Here is a 23844-nt window from a genome sequence, read left to right on the forward strand (position 1 = left end):
GCTTAAACATTAATGATTTCTATGTACAGCAGAAATTAGTACTCTTTATAAACTATATAATCAATTACTTACGAGTATGTTTTTTTTTTGAATTATGTACTAGTTACTTTTTTAAAACAATTATGACATAATCAGAGGTCCGTTGGTATAAAAAAATCGTACATTTATAACAATAGCATTCACATACTACAGAAAACATTTTAAGGTGTCCTTTAGTCTTTGATTAAATATTAATTTTGCATAGTTAAGGGCACTAGTAGTTGACCATGTACTAGTAGTTGACCGTTTTGTATGATAAATTAAATAATAAGCGTTGTGTTTATCGTATCTAATTAAAAAATTAATTTGTAAGTAGCTGCTCTCACCTATTTACAACTGCGGAAAGCTCAGAACTAAAGCGCATTGTGTGCAGCAGGAGCTGATAGTTGTTTTTGACAGGGTTCAACTGTGAGGCACGTTTCTTGATTTTATTATCTGATTTAACTAGCGAACAAGTGTTTTTGTGGAGCTATAGAAATCACATAAATATTTCTTTTTGGTAAGATTTACATTTAAAATATTTCTAAAAGTATTTTCTTTTATGTTCAAGAGTTTCTAACAATATAACTTAACGTTTCGTGTTATTGTTTGGGGTGGTCATCTACTGAATGGTTTTTTCAGAAAGTATCAGTTTTTGACCGTGGTGGTCAACTGTTGATTCAATTGACTTAACTTCGATTTCAAAAAGAGTTTCTCAAAACTTAACTGTCTCACGGGCAGCAACGTTGCAGGCCCTTTACAAGAGGAGATATCAAGTCCATTTAAGAGGCATTTCTTTTATCTTGCGTTTCAAGAAAACAAGAAAAAAACAATAATGAGGGAAAGCGTGCCAACGATTGTTTCCCGAGAATTGTGCCAAAAATATTTTGAAACCAAAAAGAAGAAGAAAGAGGATCTTAAGCAATTGAAGATAGAAAGAGCCACTGAAAGACAACGAAAGAAGGAAGAGAATGAAAGACTAAAGAAAAATAGGGTTAAAGTGGGAAAAAATAAACAAGTGTATCAAAGATTCTTTCAGATAGCTCTGACTCGAGTGTCGATGTTTCTTTTTGAGATAGTGTGGTTTCAGGATGCTCAGATGATGAAAACCTAAGGAACTTTAAACCTTCTGGGAAACCGTTATTAAAACAAATGAATGAATATGTTAATTTCACATATGATAATAAGTATTATCCTCGCAAAATAATTAATGTTACTAAACACACTGCAACAATTTCATTAATCAATACAGTGTGGTCGCTTATAAAGATATGTGTGCCATTTCATTTCTTGATTTCGTGACTGAATATTATATTTTTTCTACGTGAAAATTATAATTTTAAGTTTAGACATATGTGTGGTCTTATTTACCATAAAAGTAGGTTTTTATTCATATGGTCAACTACTGATGCTAAATACGGTCAATTACTAATTTTTTTCAGATTTTGATTGGTCAACTACTGAAGCAAAAACTTAATATGAATCAAAAAAAAATTAAGTGTTTACGATTTGTTAAATTGAAAGACTTCTTAGCAAAACTTAATCTAAAGGGTATAAGAATTTCCTTTAAGCACCCACTGATATTCTAAAATTTGAATGTATGTGGTCAATAAAAAAAAACATTTTAGCAGCGCTCTTAAGTGGTCAATTACTGGTGCCGTTACCCTATATTGCTTGGAATACTAATCTTTTAAAAAATAATTATTACACTTTTACTTATTTTTTTTATTTATAACTTGATCTAATAAAACACAGGAAATTAACAATAGTATCATTACAAAAATATGCTTATTTTTGACCCTAAATTTTAAAATAAATTTTAAATTATTTTAGTAGTGAGTAAAGGCTGAATCTGCAATAATTATAATAATTTTTAATAATAACATTAATAACGTTACTTCTGCTAAGAGTCTATTGGAGCAGCTCAATATAAATTCAAAAATTATACTATTTTAATCTCTGCTTGTTACAAGGTGTTTTGTTCGTCATATTTGCCTAGGTACATCCATCTCACTTTTAGCAAAAACGTATTCCAATGCGTTAACTGTAAAAAGCTAGTTTACAAAACATTTAAGAAAAAAAACTTTCTGTTCATGATTTATATTCGTAATATGTACAAGTAAAATTATTCTCAATAAATACTTCAAGTTTTAGAAGACCTCAGTAAGAGGTCGTTAACCTGAAAATAAATGACGAAACAGTACATCGCGAAATCAAGTATTAATTATTTAGAGGTAATTAAAAAAACTAAAAAGTAAGTAATATTAAGTAATTATTTGGAATCGTATTAAAAAATCCTTTTTTAAATAGCATGCGATAAAAGTTTTTTTAAGTATTACAAATTATTATAAATGAATTCTTTAAATATTTTCAAATATTTCATGTTAGTTTCAATTTTATTTATAGACATTTAATTATATAATAAAGGTGTATTTGTTGATTTATTTTTTTGAATATAATTCATTCGTAACATTTTTATTGTAGATTTCTTTTAATATTACATAACTGAAATTTAAGTTGTTAACTAAAAATCGTTGAAATTTTCTTAAATATTGTTTTGTCTTATAATTGACTAATTTGTTAACATTTAACAAACAATATTTCTTTATACCTTTTAAAATTAATTTTATTGAAATATTTTTTGTAATAATTATAATTAAAACGCAAAAAAATATTTCGATTTTGTCATTTGTACAACCAAGTTATCCGAAGGTAAAGTTAGCTCAACGAACCGCGCAGTCGATAATTATGTTATCGGTTTCCTATTAGATAAAAAAAGTTGAGAGTGACTTTTGTCGGAATTGCGTAGGGCTATGCAAGCTCCAGGGCAAAATATAAAATCAGATTTTTTTGATCATGTTAAATATTGTCTGTGTGTGGTGTCATGCTTGTAGAATAGCGCGTAATGAATAATAAAGGAAATTCTTTATTTTCATTTACATAAAAATATTCTCAAGTAACTAAAGTACTTTAATTATTGCTCGCATTCTGATATATCTACGATAAAAGCTTTAAAAAACAATGGTTTTAAAAATAATTAACATAGAAATGCGTAATTTTTTATAAATCGAATAGCTACATATTAAAATTGATTTTTGTTTACTATCTATCCGCAGTTACAAGCCTACCGTATTTCCACAGAAAAAAAAACCTATTAATTTTACATATATCAGAGACACCACTTTATATAGATTGATTTGAATAATAATATATAAGTATAAAAAGCTTTCTGCTGACAAATGAGCTGCACATTCATCACCTTAAACCTTTAACGTCTATAACTAATTATCTGTTTAACCGATTTTAAAATATCTTGAGGGTGAACGACATGTGTTCTTAAAAACCCTAGTCCCTTAGGTAATTTCTTGTCACACGATACTTCTGTATCCTTTTATACCTTTCTCAAATATTTTAATAAGTTTTTTAAAAACATGTCTCGAACATACCTGTTAATTAAATACGTAAATTTTTTTTAAACAAAACACGTCAAAATGTCATGTGTTCACTACTACAATGTAGATATTACAAAGTAGCGTCGAGTCTGATCTAATTGAATATTGTTGTAATTGGAAGCCAGAGTTGGCACCCCACACTGGAGTAGACAGCACAAAAGGGGTGGTCATGTGAAATGACAGGCTATTATTCTCTGTATCGATATTCCAGACGTATAGTGAATAGGCTAACGTCCTCAGTGTCGAATTGCATCTGTCTCGCCATATCATATCGTAGATTCATTAAGATTTACAATAGTGTCTCCTTCTGTGATATTAAAGTGCAATGTAAACTAACTTAGGCAATAGCTCGCAATCGTGAAGTACATAACGTCAAAGTCGAAGTAATTTCCTTGTTTAATTCGACTGGATCAGAATATATACAGCTGAGTAATTATTTAGATAGTATTTCACTATATTTATATTTATGACGAAATCATATGTGTGAAAATAATACATGTTACATAATTTCAGATTTACATCGATTTCGGGTGTGATTATGAACCATTAAACTAGTTTTTGACGACTGTGAATTTTCTATAGACATTTATTGTGTAGAATTATAAAAAGTAATCGGGACAAGTAATAAAAGGAAAACGATGTAAGCGTATATACATCCGTTATAGTACTACAAATGAATGCGCGATGAGGTAGGGCCCGAGGAAAATAGAGCTCGAGCCGCCACTGCGAACTTTGGCGGTGAACTGGCAGAAAGAAGCGACTGATACCTACTCCCCCATCTAGCTCCACGCGTACCTAAGGTGCGGTGCAGTACGGTTTTATTAGCACTATTACATTTACACCATAATCTATGTCCAGGTCAGTCCGTCTAATTCAAATTCAAATTGAAAATATCTATAAATAAGTTGGCATTAACAGCTGTTAAATCGACTATTATTTTCACACATATAAGTAGTAAGTAACCACCAGCTCCGGACTTAAACAATTTTTATTATGTTTACATTATAATACTAATCGTGTAAATGCGTGAACTAATAAAGTTCCACAGATGTTGATCAGCTAAAAAGTTCAAAATGTTATAATAATATTTTTTTAATAATGTACTTTCAATTTTAGATTTAGAGCTAAGAAACGAAAGGTCTAAGATGTTTTGTGAAACTGTGTTTTATGTGCGCATACTCCTACCCATGAAGGTTTGGTTAACTATCGGAGCGTAAGTTTTGTCACTATAAAGAGATTACAAACACATAACATTTCTACAATTTATAAAATAAAGTGATATTTGCTATCTACCTTTTGCCATTGACTATTTATGTGGTTGCCAAATAGCTTTCACAAATAGCACTAAACAAAAGATACGAACAATAGGAATAAGTATGGAGCTATGCATACAAATTTCCAACGCGAGATTATTAGACAAAACAATAAAAATAATTGACTCATTCGCACATACTTTAATACTGAAGTGGTATTGGGCCCGATACATATCACGACAACACGACCGGTTGACTATATGAGTAATATAATGGAAGAAAACATCAGTAAAAAGAAAGGTAGGCAGACCAAATAGAGAGAACTGATGCCAAAGTTGGGAAAAACTGTCTGGCCAAAGGCAGTAATGGAAAAGCTTGGAAAAAGATAGAGGAGGCCTCCATTAAAAATCAATATCATCTATTTATATACTATATATTATCTACATGGGGTCACTAGTACATTATACGTCATGAGAAGAGACCAGTAATACGGTACAGAGTTGCCCATAAAAGAGACACTAATGTTACGAAGTAAGAATAGCTTTAATAAAATTACTAACTGCTATTAGAAAGTAAATATTAAAAATAAAAATGCTTTCTTTATTTCTCGCATGTCACATAACGTACAAACGTGATCTGTGACCTTTAGAAACTGCCTTATCATCTAATAATCACTACACGTGTAACGAAATTATTTACGCTTATTAATCTCTTGACAAATGAACGTGTTATTTTTTTCACCTTTAATAATAAACGTTAGTTGTAAAAGGAAACAACTAACAAGGCGTTCGTCTAAATTTCATTTGAAGCGTAAAACTGTGTCTGGAGCACATCCGGCGCGTCCGTATCGACTTCCGGTTAATTATCTGCGCTCAGTCAAGTAAAAGTTAAGCAGGAACTAATTTTCTTATGAAAAGATAAACGTAGCTGGCTTTAAAGGTAAACGTCATTATATTTACCTTATATACTACTCAAAACAAAATAGGGCCCACCATCATTTTGCCCCTTAATTTATGTGCATACATGATTATTAAATTTTTACAATTAGTCGATGTTGAATTAGGGTTTTACACATTAAGTAAACACAAAATAACGTTTGAATTGTTTAATTTTATCACAATACACTCAAATACACATTTTTAGAGAAAATGAGCACTAAGTAGACTGTCAATAAAAACTTTTATAGTCACTGTTTGTTTTTAATAAACTTGCCGGGAGCTTTTCTTTAGTATCGAGTAGGACCTCCTTTGCTCCGTATGCACTCTCTGAGCCTATCTGGAACACTCTCAATCAGATGAGTGATGTTTTGGTCGGGTATTCGTTCCCAACAGAGTTTCAGCGCGTTTATGAGGTCCTGTTATAGACAGAGTGAAGGATTGGCTATGGGATCTCCGTTATCCCCTTTGATGGCGGAGATCTTCATGGACAACTATGAGAATAAATATATTGTGGGTAATAGTAACATCCTTTACTATTATAGGTATGTGGATGATATTCTTATATGCTGGACAGGTACAAGGCAAGACTTGGACATTTTTGTAACTAATTTAAATAAATTTCATCCAAAAATTAAGTTTAAATTAGAAGTTGAAATTAACAATTCAATTAACTTTCTTGATATCACGATCAAAAAGGAACATTGTCAGCACGTTTTTGAAATATATAGAAAGCCAACTGATACGGATTTGGTAATTCCATCCTCTTCTTGTCATCCTTGGCAACATAAGCTTGCGGCCTTCAATTCATATATAAATAGATTGATGACATACCCGTTAAATGTAGCAGCATATAATAAAGAACTTAATACTATTTATGCAATAGCTGTTGCAAATGGCTACGAGCGGAGAATGGTGGATGGTTTAATTAGGAAGAAGATGAACCAGCGAGTGAGGGGCCTTTTATACTCAGTGACACCTGAGCGCGGTGTCCAAAACTGTAGGTCTAGTTTAGTGTATTTGGGACCAATATCCGAAAAATAATCTAAAACATTAAGAAAAAACGGCGTTTCTGTTTCATTCAGAACCAACAACACTATTCGGCGTGCGATTTGCAACGGCAAGGAAAAAACAGAGGTTGACAAAAAGTCGGGTATTTATAGGTTGAAGTGTGGTGGGTGTGAAGGGGTGTACGTGGGTCAAACTGGTCGAAGTTTCAACATTCGTTATAAGGAGCATATTTCCGCATATAGAAATGATCGCCCTGAAAGATCTCATTTTTCTAAACATTTATTAGAGACTGGACATAGTTTGCCCCATGGTCATTCCTATGACGTGCTGCACACCTGTAGCAAAGGATTGCGTATGGACGTGTTGGAACGGCTAGAAATAATAAGACACGCGGATAGTGGACCTGTATTTAATGAGCAGGTCAATGTCTCCTCCTCTCCATTATTGCAGGTTTGTCTGGGGACTCGGTCAGGGCACTCGTCTATTACGTAAAATCGCAAATATAACAAATGCGTAAGAGAGGGTAAAATAAAAAATACCCACGTGGTCGGTCACGTGACATTAAGTTGTGGTGGGGAGGAGGTGACATATAAATAACAAAGCGACAGCGGACTGAGCTCACTCGGTGTTTAGCACTAATCGGTGTAACAACTCCTGAAGATGCCCCGTGGAGGGGTGAAACACGTGTTGAGTGAATTTACGGTGGCGGTTGTGTAGTTGGCATTGTCTGTCGCATGCGCATTTACGAGCGGGCGGGCGGGCGGTGCACTTTCATGCACGACAACCACTGCATGTGCGGAAGTGGCTAGATATTGGTCCTTTCTTATTTAGGATGGACTTCCGCAATGTAACGCCTGATTCCATTAAATAGTTATAGCTATTTTCAAATTATTTTGCGTTTAACAAAATTGTATTATTTTAATGTATAATAAATTTTCATTCGTTCGCTATGTATGTATAAGCTTCAGAAAATATTATTTTTATGATGAAATTTCTCCGTTACAAAATTAAACGAGAAATATTTTTAACTCTGTTAAAAACAGATTTTAATAATTTTTTTATTTAATTTTTGATTGTGTTGTAATGAGATAGATATTTGATAAATTGATTTTATTAAAAAAAATATTTTTTTATAATAAAAGAGTACCTGTTTTATTCGTAATTATTTTATTAGAAGGTGCAATTTGTTTTTTTATTATTTTGAATTGTTGGCTCCGCAGAAACTTCAATTTACTGGATATTTCTTTATTCATTTATATACAATTGGACGTCTAATGCGGTTTGCATAATTTCTATTATTTCTTATAAAAATAAAGTACGTTACTTCGTAAGTTGTACCTACTTCTTTTTTATTACAGTCAGGTAGGGTTAAATACAAGGATGGCATTAAAAAAGTTATCTTGTTTTCAGAATAAGCACCAATTGAAAAGAATCCCTAATAATGGCAAAAATATCACTCAGTCCTGCGATTCTAATGGCAGATAAAAGATCCGCTGAAAATTTCAGCATCTTCAACAAAGAAACCCAACATTTGATGGTAACCTCTGGAAAATCGTGCATAAAGCCGCAATTTCTTCGATGTTATTCGTTAGCCTTGATTATGGAATTATATAGTATCCTTATTGAAAATGTCATTGTCTGTGCAATATTCAGATTATATCATTTTTAATAAATTTTGCATTATGTTTTAAATATAACGATTAATTTATTTAATTAAATATTTCTGTTGATTGGATCGTTTTGATTTTTTTTTTAAAGTTACATATGCTATGTTTATATGGGAGTTATTATTTAAATTGCAAAATACTTTAAGAATAATTTAAATTATTTTTAAAGATTTGTTGAAAATCTTCTGGGTTTGGACAGTTCTCTGCGTTTAATTTACAAAATTGATCTCGTGCTGTTTTACAAAGTACAGCCATTTCAAGTTTTGTTAAGTCATTTATTGTACGCTAATATATCGTAAATTCTAAAACAACATTTTACACCAAAGGTTTTTATAAAAGTAATTTCATTAGTACAATAGTTCTTTATTTATTCGTATAATAACATAAAAAATTAATAATTATTATCATTCCATCTAGATAATATGACCTGACAGGAAAATATAAAATTAAATAAAATAATGTGAGCAAAAACAATGAAACTAATAATAATACTATGAACAAAAATGTAAAAATATTATATACGAGTACAAGCCATGAGTAAAACGCATATCTATTTCTTTCTAACACAGTAAACATGCTTCCATTAGGTTAACGCTTTTTATCATCGAAAGGTTCATAGTTTCTAATAAAAATAAGATAATAATAAAAAATAAGAAAATTATAAAAAAAACTTTTAAAAATTGTACTAAGCAAAAAAAACTTTATTTATTAATTTATAACATATTTATTAATTTTGTTTATTTATTAGTTTAGTCTTATAAATTATCTTTATTATATCTTTTTTATTAAATTTTATTTTTAATTACATATATATACACAATATACATAATATAAAGACGCACGGATTCACGACATCCATACAAGGTTGAAATCCCTTCAACCTGCACAAAGCATCTTGCTATTTCTTTTAAAGTGCAAACAGCCAAGTAATGTAACAATCTTGCAGAGGCGTTGTTTCCAGCTAGGTATAGCTTGGGAGTCTTCAAGTCAAGAGTCAATAGGTATCTTCCAGACAAGCATGTACCATCGTAGACCTCGTCAACGCAAATTTATGGTAAAAGTTTTAATTAGGCATAGTACTAACTTGTTAAAAATTAGTACATAGGTGGTACTTGTAAATATGAATAGAAACGTTCGACGAATAAATTCATATCCAGTTAAAGGTAGTTAAAGAGAGCTCCGTGGTGTATATACATAATCTCATAAGTGGAGAAGGCAAAGAATAGTTCCGTGATCCAAAATAGTACATTGTTAGTTATTTCATCAATATATGTATATATATGTATATATATTTATATATATATATATATGTATATTTATACATATATATGTATATTCATAAATAACAATGGTCAATCATAGCCATAGTTAATAAATAAGGCTGTAGTTACCGAAAGCTCAAATGGTTCTAAGAACAGCTCATAGCTAGGCCATGTATCTGAGCTGTAAAACAAACTGATGTCTTTGAGTTATATAAAAGCACAAAAGTACAAGTTAAACTATAAATTTTTATAGACATTGATAGTCACAACGGTCCTTTTTATTACGATTTTTTTTAAGAAAATTCATCTAAAATTCGGTTTGCAAAGGTTGTAATTTTTTGAAAACATTTAAATTAATATACAACAATAAACCTATCTCTACCCCATAAAATTTACAGTCACATTTTACACCCAGTACATCTACAGCTGCTTCGACAATAATTGTAATACCTTGTCTAAATCCGTAGCATTTTTCGTAGCACTTACAAAATCTACAACTTATCACTAAAAGGATAGTTAAAAGACATTACAGTAGTTTAATAACATTTATTTTAATTAGTATACTATCGTTATATTTATTTTATTATGTAAAATTATGTATGTTATACATTACTAATTAATATATATGTAGAAATATATATAATTTTATTGATATAAGAAAATAATATTTAGTTATTATAAATAAAATGGTACCAAAACTAGTCTCTTTTTCTATCTACTTATACAAATTTAGCACGTTTCTTAACGTTTCTTAAAGGTAATTACTAAATTGATTTTAGAATAGCTTTTACGTAATAGAATGCTGTATAAATATTAGATATATATACCAAGGAATGTCATTGGAATAGAATTAGCACACAGGAGTTCCGGGGACTGTACATATTTTTCATAGGCCCCTGGTGTAGAATAGGTTAGAGATAGAGTTATCTCTGAGATAATTTAGAGTTATGTATATTGGATTTATTCGTTTATTATTATTTATTTGTGAATGATTCATACAAATATTTAATGATATTCATTTTTGTCAATAGGCCTATATATTTCTAGTAAATCACAACAACTATAGATAAAGTTCGATATGTATTTAATTTCTTTCTTTTGTTTTCTCACGAATTTTCTTTTCTTGAAGACAAATATATTTGGAAAAGTACAGGTATTGATTTCTAACAAAGAGCATAATAAAATTTCTACAACTGTCTGTATGTGCACAAACTAACTTATCCTTAATTCGTGCTAATTGACACTATAACCGAATAGTAGTAACATTACGTAATAATTAAATTTTAGATACAAAACAATATATGTTTATTTCTCAGATTTATAATATAATATTTTTCTTTTACTGTCTGCGATAAAGATGTAATTATAAAAGATCTATTTAATTCCAAAACCTATATTTTAATATGATTAGTTCTCCTTTAAATGAATTTATATAACATGGTATATTTTAATAGACAAAGAGTTTAACCAAAAAGTGACGAAGTGGCACAAAAGTAGAATTGAATGAAATATAATCAGTAGACATTTTTTTTAGACTTCTGCATCACATTTGAAAGAGATCGCATACCGAGTTTAAAATGTTTATCGTAATCATTTTCAATTTTATATATTTTTAAATACAACGTTACCAAAACTTTAGAACCTACATTATGTTTTTATTTTGCGATATATGTATATAAAAGCATTGATACAATTGATTTTTTCTTCTATATATATTAATACATAAAAATTACGTTTATGTTGCTTCTTTCTGTTAAAACATTTTAATAAAAAACTTGACTTATACATTATTTAATTATAATAAAAAATAGTATTATTTTATTATTTAATATATGAATGGGTCAAAATTTATTCCGGGGATTGTACCTATATTTATTTAGACCCTGAACCAAACACTTTTATATTCTACTATCTATTCTTTAAATTATGCTATTCCACTCATAACTTTAATTCTTTCTTTGATACTAAGTTCATTAATTTATTTACGTATTGTAATTTCCACTCGTTAAATCACACATTAAACAATTTTTATTTTTTATAACTATTACTTATATAAGAAAGTAAAGTAATTAAGTGTAAATATTCAAAAAGTCATTTATAATGTAATAGTAAAATAAGTTAATATTTGTATTGATAGGTTATTAAACTTAAAGATACATAGTATCTGAAGGTTGTAAAAATATTTAAGGAAAAACGTGAAACGTTTAGTGGTTAAGGAAAATTAGTTGTAGGTATTCTAAATTAGTTCTAATACTAATCAATTGACCCAGTAGTTCGATAAATTTATAAGTAATTTTTAGCAAAATAACAAGTAACTTAATAATTCCGAACATCTATACCTAAAGAAAGCTCGTGTTGCTGATACATTTTGATTAAACATTCTTTTAGGAAAATAACTGAAAACTGTTGTTATATTCAGCTTTGAAACCAAATAACTGTTATTTTGAGTTATTTATAATCCAAACCTATATCTTTAGTAATTTAACTTTATAACTGAAAAAAGAAAAATGAAGTTTGTAACGTATTTAATTTCTTTTATTTATCTACATAGTAAATAAAGTAAAGACGTAACATATTAACTATTTTACAGTACCATAATAACACAAATATCTGTATATATATACTATTACACTATGGATAACCTTTAAGCATAATTTAAGGAACATGTACAAAAGTTAAAAAAGAAACTGAAAGTAATAGTTAAGTGGAAATTGATTCCGTGTACTGTAAATATATTGGAATATAACACGGATATATACTTTAATTTTATAATTGGATATTACAATTATAGATAAAAACATTTCACGTAAACTTTATAGATGGATTTAAATAATTCAGAATATACAGTTATCACAGTCACCAAATTTTATATTAAAACAACCAATTCTATTTACTTTTTCGTTTCCCATTTGTATATGCTTCCAATTTTTTTACTACAAGAAAATAAAACGGAAATTTCTGCGACAATCTGTTTTTGCACAAAACACCTTCTCCTGGATTGATAGTAGTTGATATTATAACCAAATAGTTTTAAAGTCATGTAATAATCAATACTCAGTTACATTACTGAACCTGAGTAGGTTATAATAATATTAGGTCATTAAACTTGAAGATACAAAGTATCTGTAACTTGTAAATATATTTCAATAAAAGCGTAAATTTCGTTAACGAATAAATTCATTTCGGGGATTGTACATAAATTTCTATAGGCTCTGGAAATAAAATAGTTTAAAAGTGTTTTAAGCTGAATAAAAATTCACTAAGTAATATCGGACAAACATAGGTAAAATTATTTACACTTGTTAATAATATTTTTCTTAAGAATATTTTTATCAGTCAAATCATATTTAATGTTTGCTGGTTAAATTAAACCATAGTTTTTACACGAAATATTATTTCAAATTTATTTCATTATTTTTTCAATATTTTTTTAAACTTCCGGTGTTATTTTTATATTTCTATTCTTGTTCTCAAAACTTTACAAAATTATAAAAAAAAAAATTTAATTTAATTTTTCGACAACGTTTTTAATTAATTTTGGTTTTCTATTTGCTTCAGCTGAAAATATGGTTTATATTGTTATATAATTTCCTTGTAATACTTTCTTGAATGACCCTTAGATTTAAAATAGTCATAGAACTGTTTTTTGTCATATTTATGGCTCAAAAATAATATCGTTTTTGATATTTTACCTTTATGACTGACAGTAAAAAACTGAAGCTTAAAAAATACTTAATTGTATTTTTTACTTATTTATATAGTAAATAGAGCAAAATCGGTTTATATATTATATATCGTAATATTAAAACAAGAGTATATATTATATATATATATATATATATATATATATATATACTCTTGTTTTACTATTACGTTCATTTTTTTTGTTTCTTGCAATTTTAGTTACATATGTTTGGTAAGGCAAATTTTTTTTAATGTAAAACATGATTCAATTATTTCTGCTCAAATTTAATCACGTACTTCCATTTTCTTTGCCAATGTAAATAAAACGATGCTTATACTATCAAATATTAAAATATTTGCTTTTTTTCTAGCTGCTGATTGCCTTATTTATTTAAGAACGAGGAAAATATATATTTATATTTGCATTGCCATAGATAATCTAACATCAAAAGTATATAGTATTCGAAAGTTGTAGAAATATTTAAGGGAAAGTATAAAACGTTTACAAGTAATTAGCGAAAATTAAAACCGGGGATTGTACATATTTTTCTAGTGACCCTGGAGCTAGAATAATTATGAATTATTTTTAAGTGAAAAACAATTTATTTCATGTTTTTAGATAGAAAGAGACCATAAAAATAATTCCTTAGCTAGAAACAAATTCCTTTAGAATATTCTTTTAGTTAAATCATGTAACATTTTTGATAAAAACCATTTTTTTTACATCAAATTACATTTCAAATTTATTTTCACAACAATTTTTTTTTATATTTCTTCATATTTTAACAATGTACTTCTTTCTTATTAATTAGAAATATCACAACTTTTATGTTTTTGTTTAAGTTTTCGATATATTACAGGATTAAAAATTATTTATGTTTAATAGTAAAAAATAGTAAGTAATTGTTTAAGGTTTTAAATTGGCCATTTATTATTATACTTATCGAAATATTTTTTTTAACACAAGTTACTTTTTTATTTTTATGTAAAAATTTCTTGTATTTTGTATACTTTTCACCTAAAAGTAATAATATTTTTAAAAAATTACTTTTATAACCGGCAAGACAAAAATGAACTTTGAAACTTACATATTTACTTTTTTTCTATCTAGATAAATAACAAATTAAACATACTTATCAACATATTGACAATTAACAATAGGTATTCACAATTGGACATATTGGTGGTAAATAATGATTATAGTTTTATATTATAATACAGATTACCTTTAAGTATAGTTTTAAGGAATATGTACAAACGACGAAAATAAAAAGGGCTAAACTAGATAAGTGAAAATGAATTCCGAGTACTGTATATATATTTTAATATTGCTCGGAAATAGTATAATTTAATATAATAATTAGTCTTTACAACTATAGATAAGACAGTACATACACGCACTCATTTATTCTATTCATGGTCATTTAATCAAAATATTCAATCTGCTTACTATTCTTTTTTATCAATTTTAATCACATTGAACGAAATATACAATTAAGTTACGCAACTTATCGCTATTTTTTGAGGATTTTCTATTAAAAATTCAATCTGTTTTTGCAGATTATGCTAGTTTCAAAAAACCAAAAATATCAAAAAGTACAAATAATATACTAAAGCGTGTCCAATTAAAAGATGTTTAATTAGGTTTGTAACACTTTATAAATTTATTTAGCACAAGTAACAATTTTTATGAGCGATTAAGGGCGAGCTAAACGGACGTGCATTCGCCGTGGGACTCTGGGGCCCACTGAGCTCCGCGACCGAGCGAAAGCGAGTAATAGAACAAAGGCGCAGGAAACAAAGCCTGCGCCCGCGTCACCGGTGCGTGCGCGTGCCCACTGCACTAAGTCGGCATATTAGGTTCGCCCGTCGGTTTTGCTTGCTAACAAAATTTTATATTAATTATTTATTTAGATATTATATTAGTGTATATACGACTCCCACAGTACTCCCCCGCTGAGACCGAAGGTCACTGAGGTCGATAGTGGCCTGGAAAGCGGACAGTACGTCCCGATCTGGTTTTCCTTACTGGAACGGTTTCTTCTGTCAAAGTGGGGTTGATATTTTCAGGAACGGAATTGGCTAAAGTCGGAGTCTGCTCGGTTCTGGTTTGTGGTGTCGTGTTGTCATCTCTGGTCATATATGCTGGTTTCAGTCGATCTATGGTAACGGTGGACTCTGTCGTTGATAACTATCTTAAAAGTTTTGCTTCCTCTTTCTAGGACTTTATAGGGACCAGTATATGGTGGTTCCAGTAAACGTCTGGCTGCATCTTGCCGAAGGAAGACGAATTCTGCTGTGGCAAGATCTTTCGGTACGTAAAATGTTTTCTTTCCATGTCTGCTTGCAGGTTCAGGAGACAGCCGAGCCATGTGGAGACGGAGTCGTGATACGAAGTCGGTGACGTCAGGAGAAGCCTTGTCAGGTACGAAGAACTCTCCTGGTAGTCGTAGTGTTTCGCCGTAGACGAGTTCAGCTGCTGAAGCTTTAATATCTTCTTTCCAGGCTGTGCGGATCCCCAAGAGTACTAGCGGAAGCGCTTCGGTCCATCCAGTGCTTTGATGGCACATGATTGCAGCCTTCAATTGACGGTGTAGGCGTTCCACCATGCCATTGCACGCTGGATGATATGCTGTAGTAGGGCGATGCTGTGTACCCAAGACGGACGACAGGTTGCGGAAGAGCTCACACTGGAACTGTGTACCCCGATCAGTAGTGATGCGATGAGGTACACCAAAGCGAGACACCCAGCCAGCGATGAAGGTGCGGGCGCATGTCTCTGCCGTGATGTCTGGAAGTGGGTATGCCTCAGGCCAACGAGTGAAGCGATCGATGACCGTAAGGCAGTACCTGTAACCACACGAAATTGGTAAAGGGCCCACAATATCCATGTGGATGGCGGAAAAACGTTGAGAAGGAAGAGGGAAATCGGAAATAGGGGATTGGGTATGCCGGTATATCTTGCTTTTCTGGCAATCTGTGCATTCTTTGGCCCACTGCCGACAATCTTTTTGTGCTCCAGGCCATATAAATCTTTGAGTGACAAGTTTTGCTGTCGCTTTTGCGCCTGGATGGCTCAGTCGATGTAGTGCGTCAAAGACCAGTTTTCGGTAAGCAGGTGTCACATAGTAGAGTAGAAACGTCGCAGAAGACAAACGTTTCGGAATCAGGAGCTTTAACCTTTTGTAAGTTGAGTGCTGAACCTCTCTGTATCAGTTTTTTGAGTTCTGGATCTGTATCTTGTACTTTGGCGAGTGCTTTGTAATCCAGCGTTTGTGTTCCAATTTCTTCTATGCGAGAAACCGCGTCCGCTACGACATTCTGGCTTCCTTTAACATATTGGATATCCGTTGTAAGCTGGGATATGTAGTCAAGGTACCGGAACTGCCTGGGAGAACCTTTTTCGCGGTTATGGGAAAAGACAAATGTCAACGGTTTGTGATCTGTATAAACCATGAATGGTCTTGCTTCTACCATATGTTGAAAGTGGCGGATGGCGTCGTATATAGCTAACAGCTCACGTTTGTAGGGACTATATTTCTTCTGTGCTGAAGTTAAGCGTCGTGAGAAGAAAGCGAGTGGTTGCCAACTGTCATCAAATTTTTGCTGAAGTGCTGCTCCTATCGATGTATCCGATGCGTCTGTAAATACAGCCAACTGCGCGCCCGGCGTAGGGTGGGCAAGTAAAACTGCGTTTAAAAGACTGGTTTTGCAGGTGTTGAAGGCTTGTAACATCTCTGATATCATCGTAATGGTCTGCGATCCTTTTGTCTTAGGTCCTGATAGCACGATGTTGAGAGGGGCTTGAAATTCTGCTGCTCTAGGTAGGAATCGGCGGTAGAAGTTGTACATACCAAGAAATCTGCGCATTTCTTTCACTGTAGTTGGAGTTGGGTAGTCCTGGATAGCTTGCACTTTGTCAGGAAGTGGTTTGATGCCCGCTGCACTGACTTCATGTCCAAGAAAAGTTATATGCGTATTCCCAAACTCGCATTTACTGATATTGATGAGCATACCATATTCTGCCAAGCGTTTGAATAATTGTCGCAAGTGTTGCAGGTGAAGGGCTTCGTCTTTAGAGGCGAGTAAAATGTCATCTAATAATCCGTAGCAAAATGGAAGATCCTTGAGCATTTCATCCACAAACCTCTGAAAAGTTTGTGCCGCATTGCGTAACGGTTTACGCATGTAAGCAAGTCATGTAAGGAAATTCGTATAACCCGAAAGGCGTGGTGATGGCAGCTTTCGGTATATCTGCTGCGTGTATCGGTATTTGATTATAAGCTTTGACCAAATCAATTTTTGAAAAAATTGTGGTACCTGCCAGCTGTTGTATCGGGTATTTATCAGGAATCGTTCGTGCGTTGAGTGCCCTGTAGTCACCGCATGGACGCCAACCATTGTCCTTCTTCGGTGCGAGGTGAAGTGGGGATGCCCATGCACTTTCAGATCTGCGCGCGGTACCATTCGCCAACATTTCTTGGAATTCCTTCTTGGCTATTATTAGTCTATCCGGTGGAAGTCTTCTAGGTCGGCTAGACACAGGTGGACCTGGTGTCGTACGAATGTGGTGTTCCGTACCGTGTTTAACCTCCCTCTGCGTTCCAGCTGGACATGTTGTGGGAGTCGTAGATGCGCTAATGTGATGTCTGGATGAATAATTGGTGTAAGATTTTGTGGGCGAGCGGAGCCGACGGGCGAGCCTAGTGTGCCGACGTAGTGCAGTGGGCACGCGCACGCACCGGTGACGCGGGCGCAGACCTTTTGTTTCAAACAACAAAGGCGCAGCTTTGTTCTATTGCCCGCTGTCGCTCGGTCGCGGAGCTCAGTGCGCCCCAAGATCCCACGGCGAATGCACGTTCTTTTTACTCGCCCTCAAGCGTTAACAAATATTTGTTCGTGCGTTAAATAAATTGATAAAGTGTTACAAACATCTTTTAATTACACCCTAACACTTTACTGGTGACCCCGACGTGAACGCAGCAAGCATTAAGATGGAATCAAGAAGCGGTAGTCGAGAGCGCAATGCAGACGGAGCGGTCAGCATTTTTAAAGTTGGTGTTAAAATACCGCCATTTTGGCCCGAGGAACCAACACTGTGGTTCGCACAAGTGGAAGGCCAATTCCAGGTTTCGGGAATTACATCGGATGCAACAAAATTTTACCATGTGATATCCCAACTGGATCAGCAATATGCCGCAGAGGAGAAGTCAACATAGTGCTGACCGGTGGCAATCGCAACCGCAACCACAACTGCAACCGCAACCACAACCGCAACCGCAACCGCAACCGAAACCACAACCGCAATCGCAACCGCAACCGCAACCGCAACCGCAACCGCAACCGCAACCGCAACCGCAACCGCAACCGCAACCACAACCGCAACCGCAACCACAACCGCAACCGCAACCACAATCGCAACCGCAACCACAACCGCAGCCGCCAGCGCAACTACGCACACCTATCTACAAGATTCAGAGTCTGGCCAATCGAACCGACGTTAGTGTTAGCTCATATGATGAAGCGTACATGGACATGTATGGAGCTGCGGACCGGCCGCAGTACGGCGAAACACTACGACTACGAAGAGAGTCCACCGTTACCATAGATCGACTAAAACCAGCATATATGACCAGAGATGACAACACGACACCACAAACCAGAACCGAGCAGATTCCGACTTTAGCCAATTCCGTTCCTAAAAATATCAACCCCACTTTGACAGAAGAAACCGTTCCAGTAAGGAAAACCAAATCGGGACGTACTGTCCGCTTTCCAGACCACTATCGACCGCAGTAACCTTCGGTCTCAGCGGGGGAGTACTGTGGGAGTCGTAGATGCGCTAATGTGATGTCTGGATGAATAATTGGTGTAAGATTTTGTGGGCGAGCGGAGCCGACGGGCGAGCCTAGTGTGCCGACGTAGTGCAGTGGGCACGCGCACGCACCGGTGACGCGGGCGCAGACCTTTTGTTTCAAACAACAAAGGCGCAGCTTTGTTCTATTGCCCGCTGTCGCTCGGTCGCGGAGCTCAGTGCGCCCCAAGATCCCACGGCGAATGCACGTTCTTTTTACTCGCCCTCAAGCGTTAACAAATATTTGTTCGTGCGTTAAATAAATTGATAAAGTGTTACAAACATCTTTTAATTACACCCTAACACTTTAATGTGATAACGGGGTACTCACGTAAAAGTTGGTGGTAGACGGTGTCTCCACTAACGGCTTTGATTTATGAGATGATATCATGTTGCTTGACAGGTGCACCGCTTGTTGAAAGTGTAGTCAGACCATTGATTAAACGATTATTTCTTACATCAACCAATAATCCATAAAATTTGAGGAAATCAGCGCCTATGATTGGTCTTGACACGTCCGCTATTACAAAACGCCAACTGTACGCTCGCCGTAATCCAAGGTCAAGTTTCAAGTGGATCCAGCCGTAGGTTGCTATTGAGGACCCATTTGCGGTATAGAGTTGATAGCTTGATTTAGAACGTACTTGATGCAATAGTGACCGTGGAAACGCACACACTTCCGATCCCGAGTCTACAAGATATGGCGTTTTCGTTGGCCGGTCTGTGACAAATAAGCGGACTGTTTTGTACGGGCAGTCGTTAGCCGCTATTTCCGGCTGCCATTTGCGTTTCCCTGCACGACGAATTTGCACGGAGTCGTACATCGAGTAGCCCGTTTACCAAATCTATTGTGGTACCAACAAAAATCTGGGTTCTGTTGTCTGGGGCGTGAGCGGCTGCGGCCATGCTGCCTATTTTGTTGTCCACTATCGCGCGAATTAGATCTGCCGTACTCACGTGATCTGGTCACTTGCTCTCGTAATGATGCAACTTCCCTTGACAGTTCTGCTAGCTGATGCATCACATCCGTCATTGATATGCTGTTGTCAGTAGACGCCACGACATGAGCTGCAGGTGTTGGTACAATCTCGTACACACGGTCCGCCAGGTCAGCCGCGGCCTCCAATGGTGTATCTGCCTGTGATGCAATAATTGTTTGCACGTTGTGTGGCAACCGACTACTCCATAACGTGCGCAGAAACGAATCTGGTACAGCGGGGCCAGCCAGCGTCTGTAGGTGTCTCAAAAATTGAGAGGGCTTCCGGTCACCTAATTCCTCATGCATAAGCAGCTGCTTTAACTTCTTTTCCTGCGAGGCTGATAGCCGTTTAATGAGCTCCGTTTTCAACTTGAGGAATTTGTTTTCATGCGGCGGGGCTATTATAATGTCCTTCATCTCTGCGGCATATTGCTGATCCAGTTGGGATATCATGGTAAAATTTTGTTGCATCCGATGTGATTCCCAAAACCTGGAATTGGCCTTCCACTTGTGCGAACCACAGTGTTGGTTCCTCGGGCCAAAATGGCGGTATTTTAACACCAACCTTAAAAACGCTGACCTCTCCGTCTGCATTGCGCTCTCGACTCCCGCTTCTGGATTCCATCTTAATGCTTGCTGCGTTCGTTTCGGGGTCACCAGTAAAGCGTTAGTGTCCAATTAAAAGATGTTTAATTAGGTTTGTAACACTTTATAAATTTATTTAGCACAAGTAACAATTTTTATGAGCGATTGAGGGCGAGCAAAACGGACATGCATTCGCCGTGGGACTCTGGGGCGCACTGAGCTCCGCGACCGAGCGAAAGCGAGGAATAGAACAAAGGCGCAGAAAACAAAAGGCCTGCGCCCGCGTCACCGGTGCGTGCGCGTGCCCACTGCACTAAGTCGTCATATTAGGTTCGCCCGTCGGTTTTGCTTGCTTACAAAATTTTATATTAATTATTTATTTAGATATTATATTAGTGTATATACGACTCCCACAATACTCGGCGTAGTAAATGAAGGAAATAGATATTACATATCCTACTAGTCGCTTTAGTATAATTTGTGTGTCTCAAGTATGTTAACAGGGTCAGTCATACCAAATGTATTTATTGACATTTATAACCAGTATACAAAATTCATTGGTGATTTTACACGATTTCAAATTTATGTTTGTACTATATTTCTTTCGTAAGTTATTTAAAAACATAAAATCTATTAGGCTATTATTTTTTTAAAACTATACGTATTCTCCGTTGAGATTATTACACGTAACAAAGGTAACTAAGGTAACTTCTCTTTACATTTGTTTTAAATCATAATATATATCAAAAATTGGTAATTTTATAAGTACTTGTCATTTTCTAATAATATAAGCAATAACCCTAGCTCATATTGACCCAATCATATCATTCGTAAGTTAACATATTAACGTATTTAACGGTTTTGGTTATCATATATTATATTTTATTAGTTATTAGTATAGTTTAGTAGTATTAGTTTACGACTTATATGTATATTACGACAATTTTCAGAAATCTGGCCTATAATGATAATTTGATTTAATTACATTTGTAATAATATTGTTATATAAAAAGCCGCCATATGTGAAAGTTCCCGCGGACGTCGCCACAACGCTTAACCTTTTGTTCGTCTCGCCCACTCGTCTCGCTCACTCGCACGGCGTGCACGATAAGCGCTCTTGCTTGCTCTTGGCAGGTAGCCAAAACGCAGCACGTGCGCCCGCGGCCGTTGGAGTTCAGAGAGTCGGATTTGAGCCATGGTTCGATGCGCAACCGCGCGTAGGCGAATTATTCATTTTCCGCGCACAAATTGTTTTAATAATTAAATAAACGTTTTTCCACCTCACACTGGCTCCCAACCCGTGGCCTACGCGCTAATTATCGACGAAATCGCGTACTCGACCGTTCGCCATCTTAGCGTCGTAGAAGAATCCCATCGAAAATTTAACAATTGTGCGTTATCGGAGTGAATTTCGTCAGTGGTTTGCATCTGTTGTTTGCGATGCCGCGTCGCAACGCTCCAGGCGTCCGTAACAACGTCGAGGATGAGAACTCGGACAGGTTCATGACCGAGGGGCAGCTATCGTCGATCATGGCGGCGTTCGCCAAGGCTCAAGCGGAGTCAAACCGCCAGCTAATCGAGAGTCTTTTGCTGCGATCGCCGGCCTTCACCACAAGAGCGCCCTCGTCATCACCATCATCATCGTCGTCTTCGGCTCATCCGTCGTCGGCTCGTTTCAATGGCGCCTCACGCGACTCTGACATTCTGGAAGCATTTATCGACGCGATTGTGATATACAAGGAATGTATAAACATCGCGGACGATCATGCACTTCGTGGTTTACCGATGCTACTCGAAGGAGAGGCAGCCGTATGGTTCCGAGGCGTAAAATCATCGATAGCGTCGTGGGAGGACGCGCTGCAGCGCTTACGCGCTATGTGCGGAGCGCCCCGCAACGCCGCCGCCGCCGCCGCCGCCGTCGCTGTACCTGCTGTGGTAAGCGCAGCGAATGCGCCGAATCGAGGTAAACGGTTTTGTGTTTATTGCAAGAAGAGTGGACATGATCGCGATGAGTGCTCAAGGCTTAAATCTAAAAGTGATCCGCATACAGTTTCATGTTACGGTTGTGGTATGAAAGGTGTTATTCGTGCTAATTGTGTTAACTGTAATACAAAAAATACGGACACTAAGGATTCGTTCTTTTCATGCGATTTTATGTCAACAAATAGGCATTTATATTCCAAAACCGAGGCATCGCAATGTCAAGCCCATGTTTCTTTTGATTGTAATACTGTTTTTTTAAATTCTGTTTGTAATGTATATGATGTGCCTGATGCGCGGTCAGTGGATAACTCGCGTACCGAGCGCTTGCCTCCGGATGTTTGTACCAAAGGCCGTCCAATTTTGGACATAGAGATTTTTGGCTATCGCGGTACCGGTCTATTAGACACGGCGGCTAAACGTAGCGTTGCCGGATCCACGCTGTACTCCTTGTTGCTTAAGTTAGGGCAGCCGATGCGTAGTAGCGTCATGACTGTGAAACTTGCTGACGGTGTAGTGCGTGACGTGACAGTCAGACTGGTGGACGTTGTGGTGATGCTCGCGGGCGCATCAATACCTATCACTTTTGTTATTTTTCCAGATGCAGTTAACAATGAAACTTTGCTAGGCATTGATTTTATACGTAAAGCTGGTTTGGTTATTGATATTTTTAATGAAACGTGGTTCACAGCTGATCAACCTCAGGTCATTCACCCCTTGCGTTGTGAGAAATCACGTAACTTCATCGGGTGCGCCTCTACCGACATGTTGCGTTCGGACGAGGGTATGATGCTGTCACCACCTGAAAGAGCAAGCCTTGCGCAGACATTGCAGGAATACGAGGACATTTTCCGAGAAGGGGGAGGACCGACGTCGTTCGCTGAACACCGCATTGACACCGGCACCCACCCGCCGATCGCCGTCCCGCCGTACCGCCTGACGCCTGCGAAAAAAGAAGTTATGGAGGCTGAAATTAATAAGATGCTGACGGAGGGTGTCATCGAAGAGTGTGAGTCTCCGTGGGCAGCACCAGCGCTGTTGGTACCTAAAAAGGATGGGTCCTACAGATTTTGTGTGGATTATCGCAAATTGAATTCCGTCACGAAGGTTGACTCCTATCCGCTTCCGGTGATCGACGATCTACTGCAGTATACTGGCAAAAGC

The 23844-nt window shown here is 35.3% G+C and overlaps 1 protein-coding gene across 1 annotated transcript; it reads right to left on the bottom strand.

Moving 5' to 3' along the window:
- Window positions 1-19902: 19902 nt before the first annotated feature.
- On the bottom strand, window positions 19903-20709 carry LOC137919956 (uncharacterized). The gene has a single exon (XM_068763184.1). The coding sequence runs from the start codon at window positions 20707-20709 to the stop codon at window positions 19903-19905; it is 807 nt and encodes a 268-aa protein (XP_068619285.1).
- Between the last annotated feature and the right edge of the window lie 3135 nt (window positions 20710-23844).

This window comes from Battus philenor, unplaced genomic scaffold (genome assembly GCF_028537555.1).
Source record: "Battus philenor isolate CCGP_79_NKW_IND1 unplaced genomic scaffold, ilBatPhil1.0.hap1 SCAF_1, whole genome shotgun sequence".
NCBI classification, from domain to species: Eukaryota; Metazoa; Arthropoda; class Insecta; order Lepidoptera; family Papilionidae; genus Battus; species Battus philenor.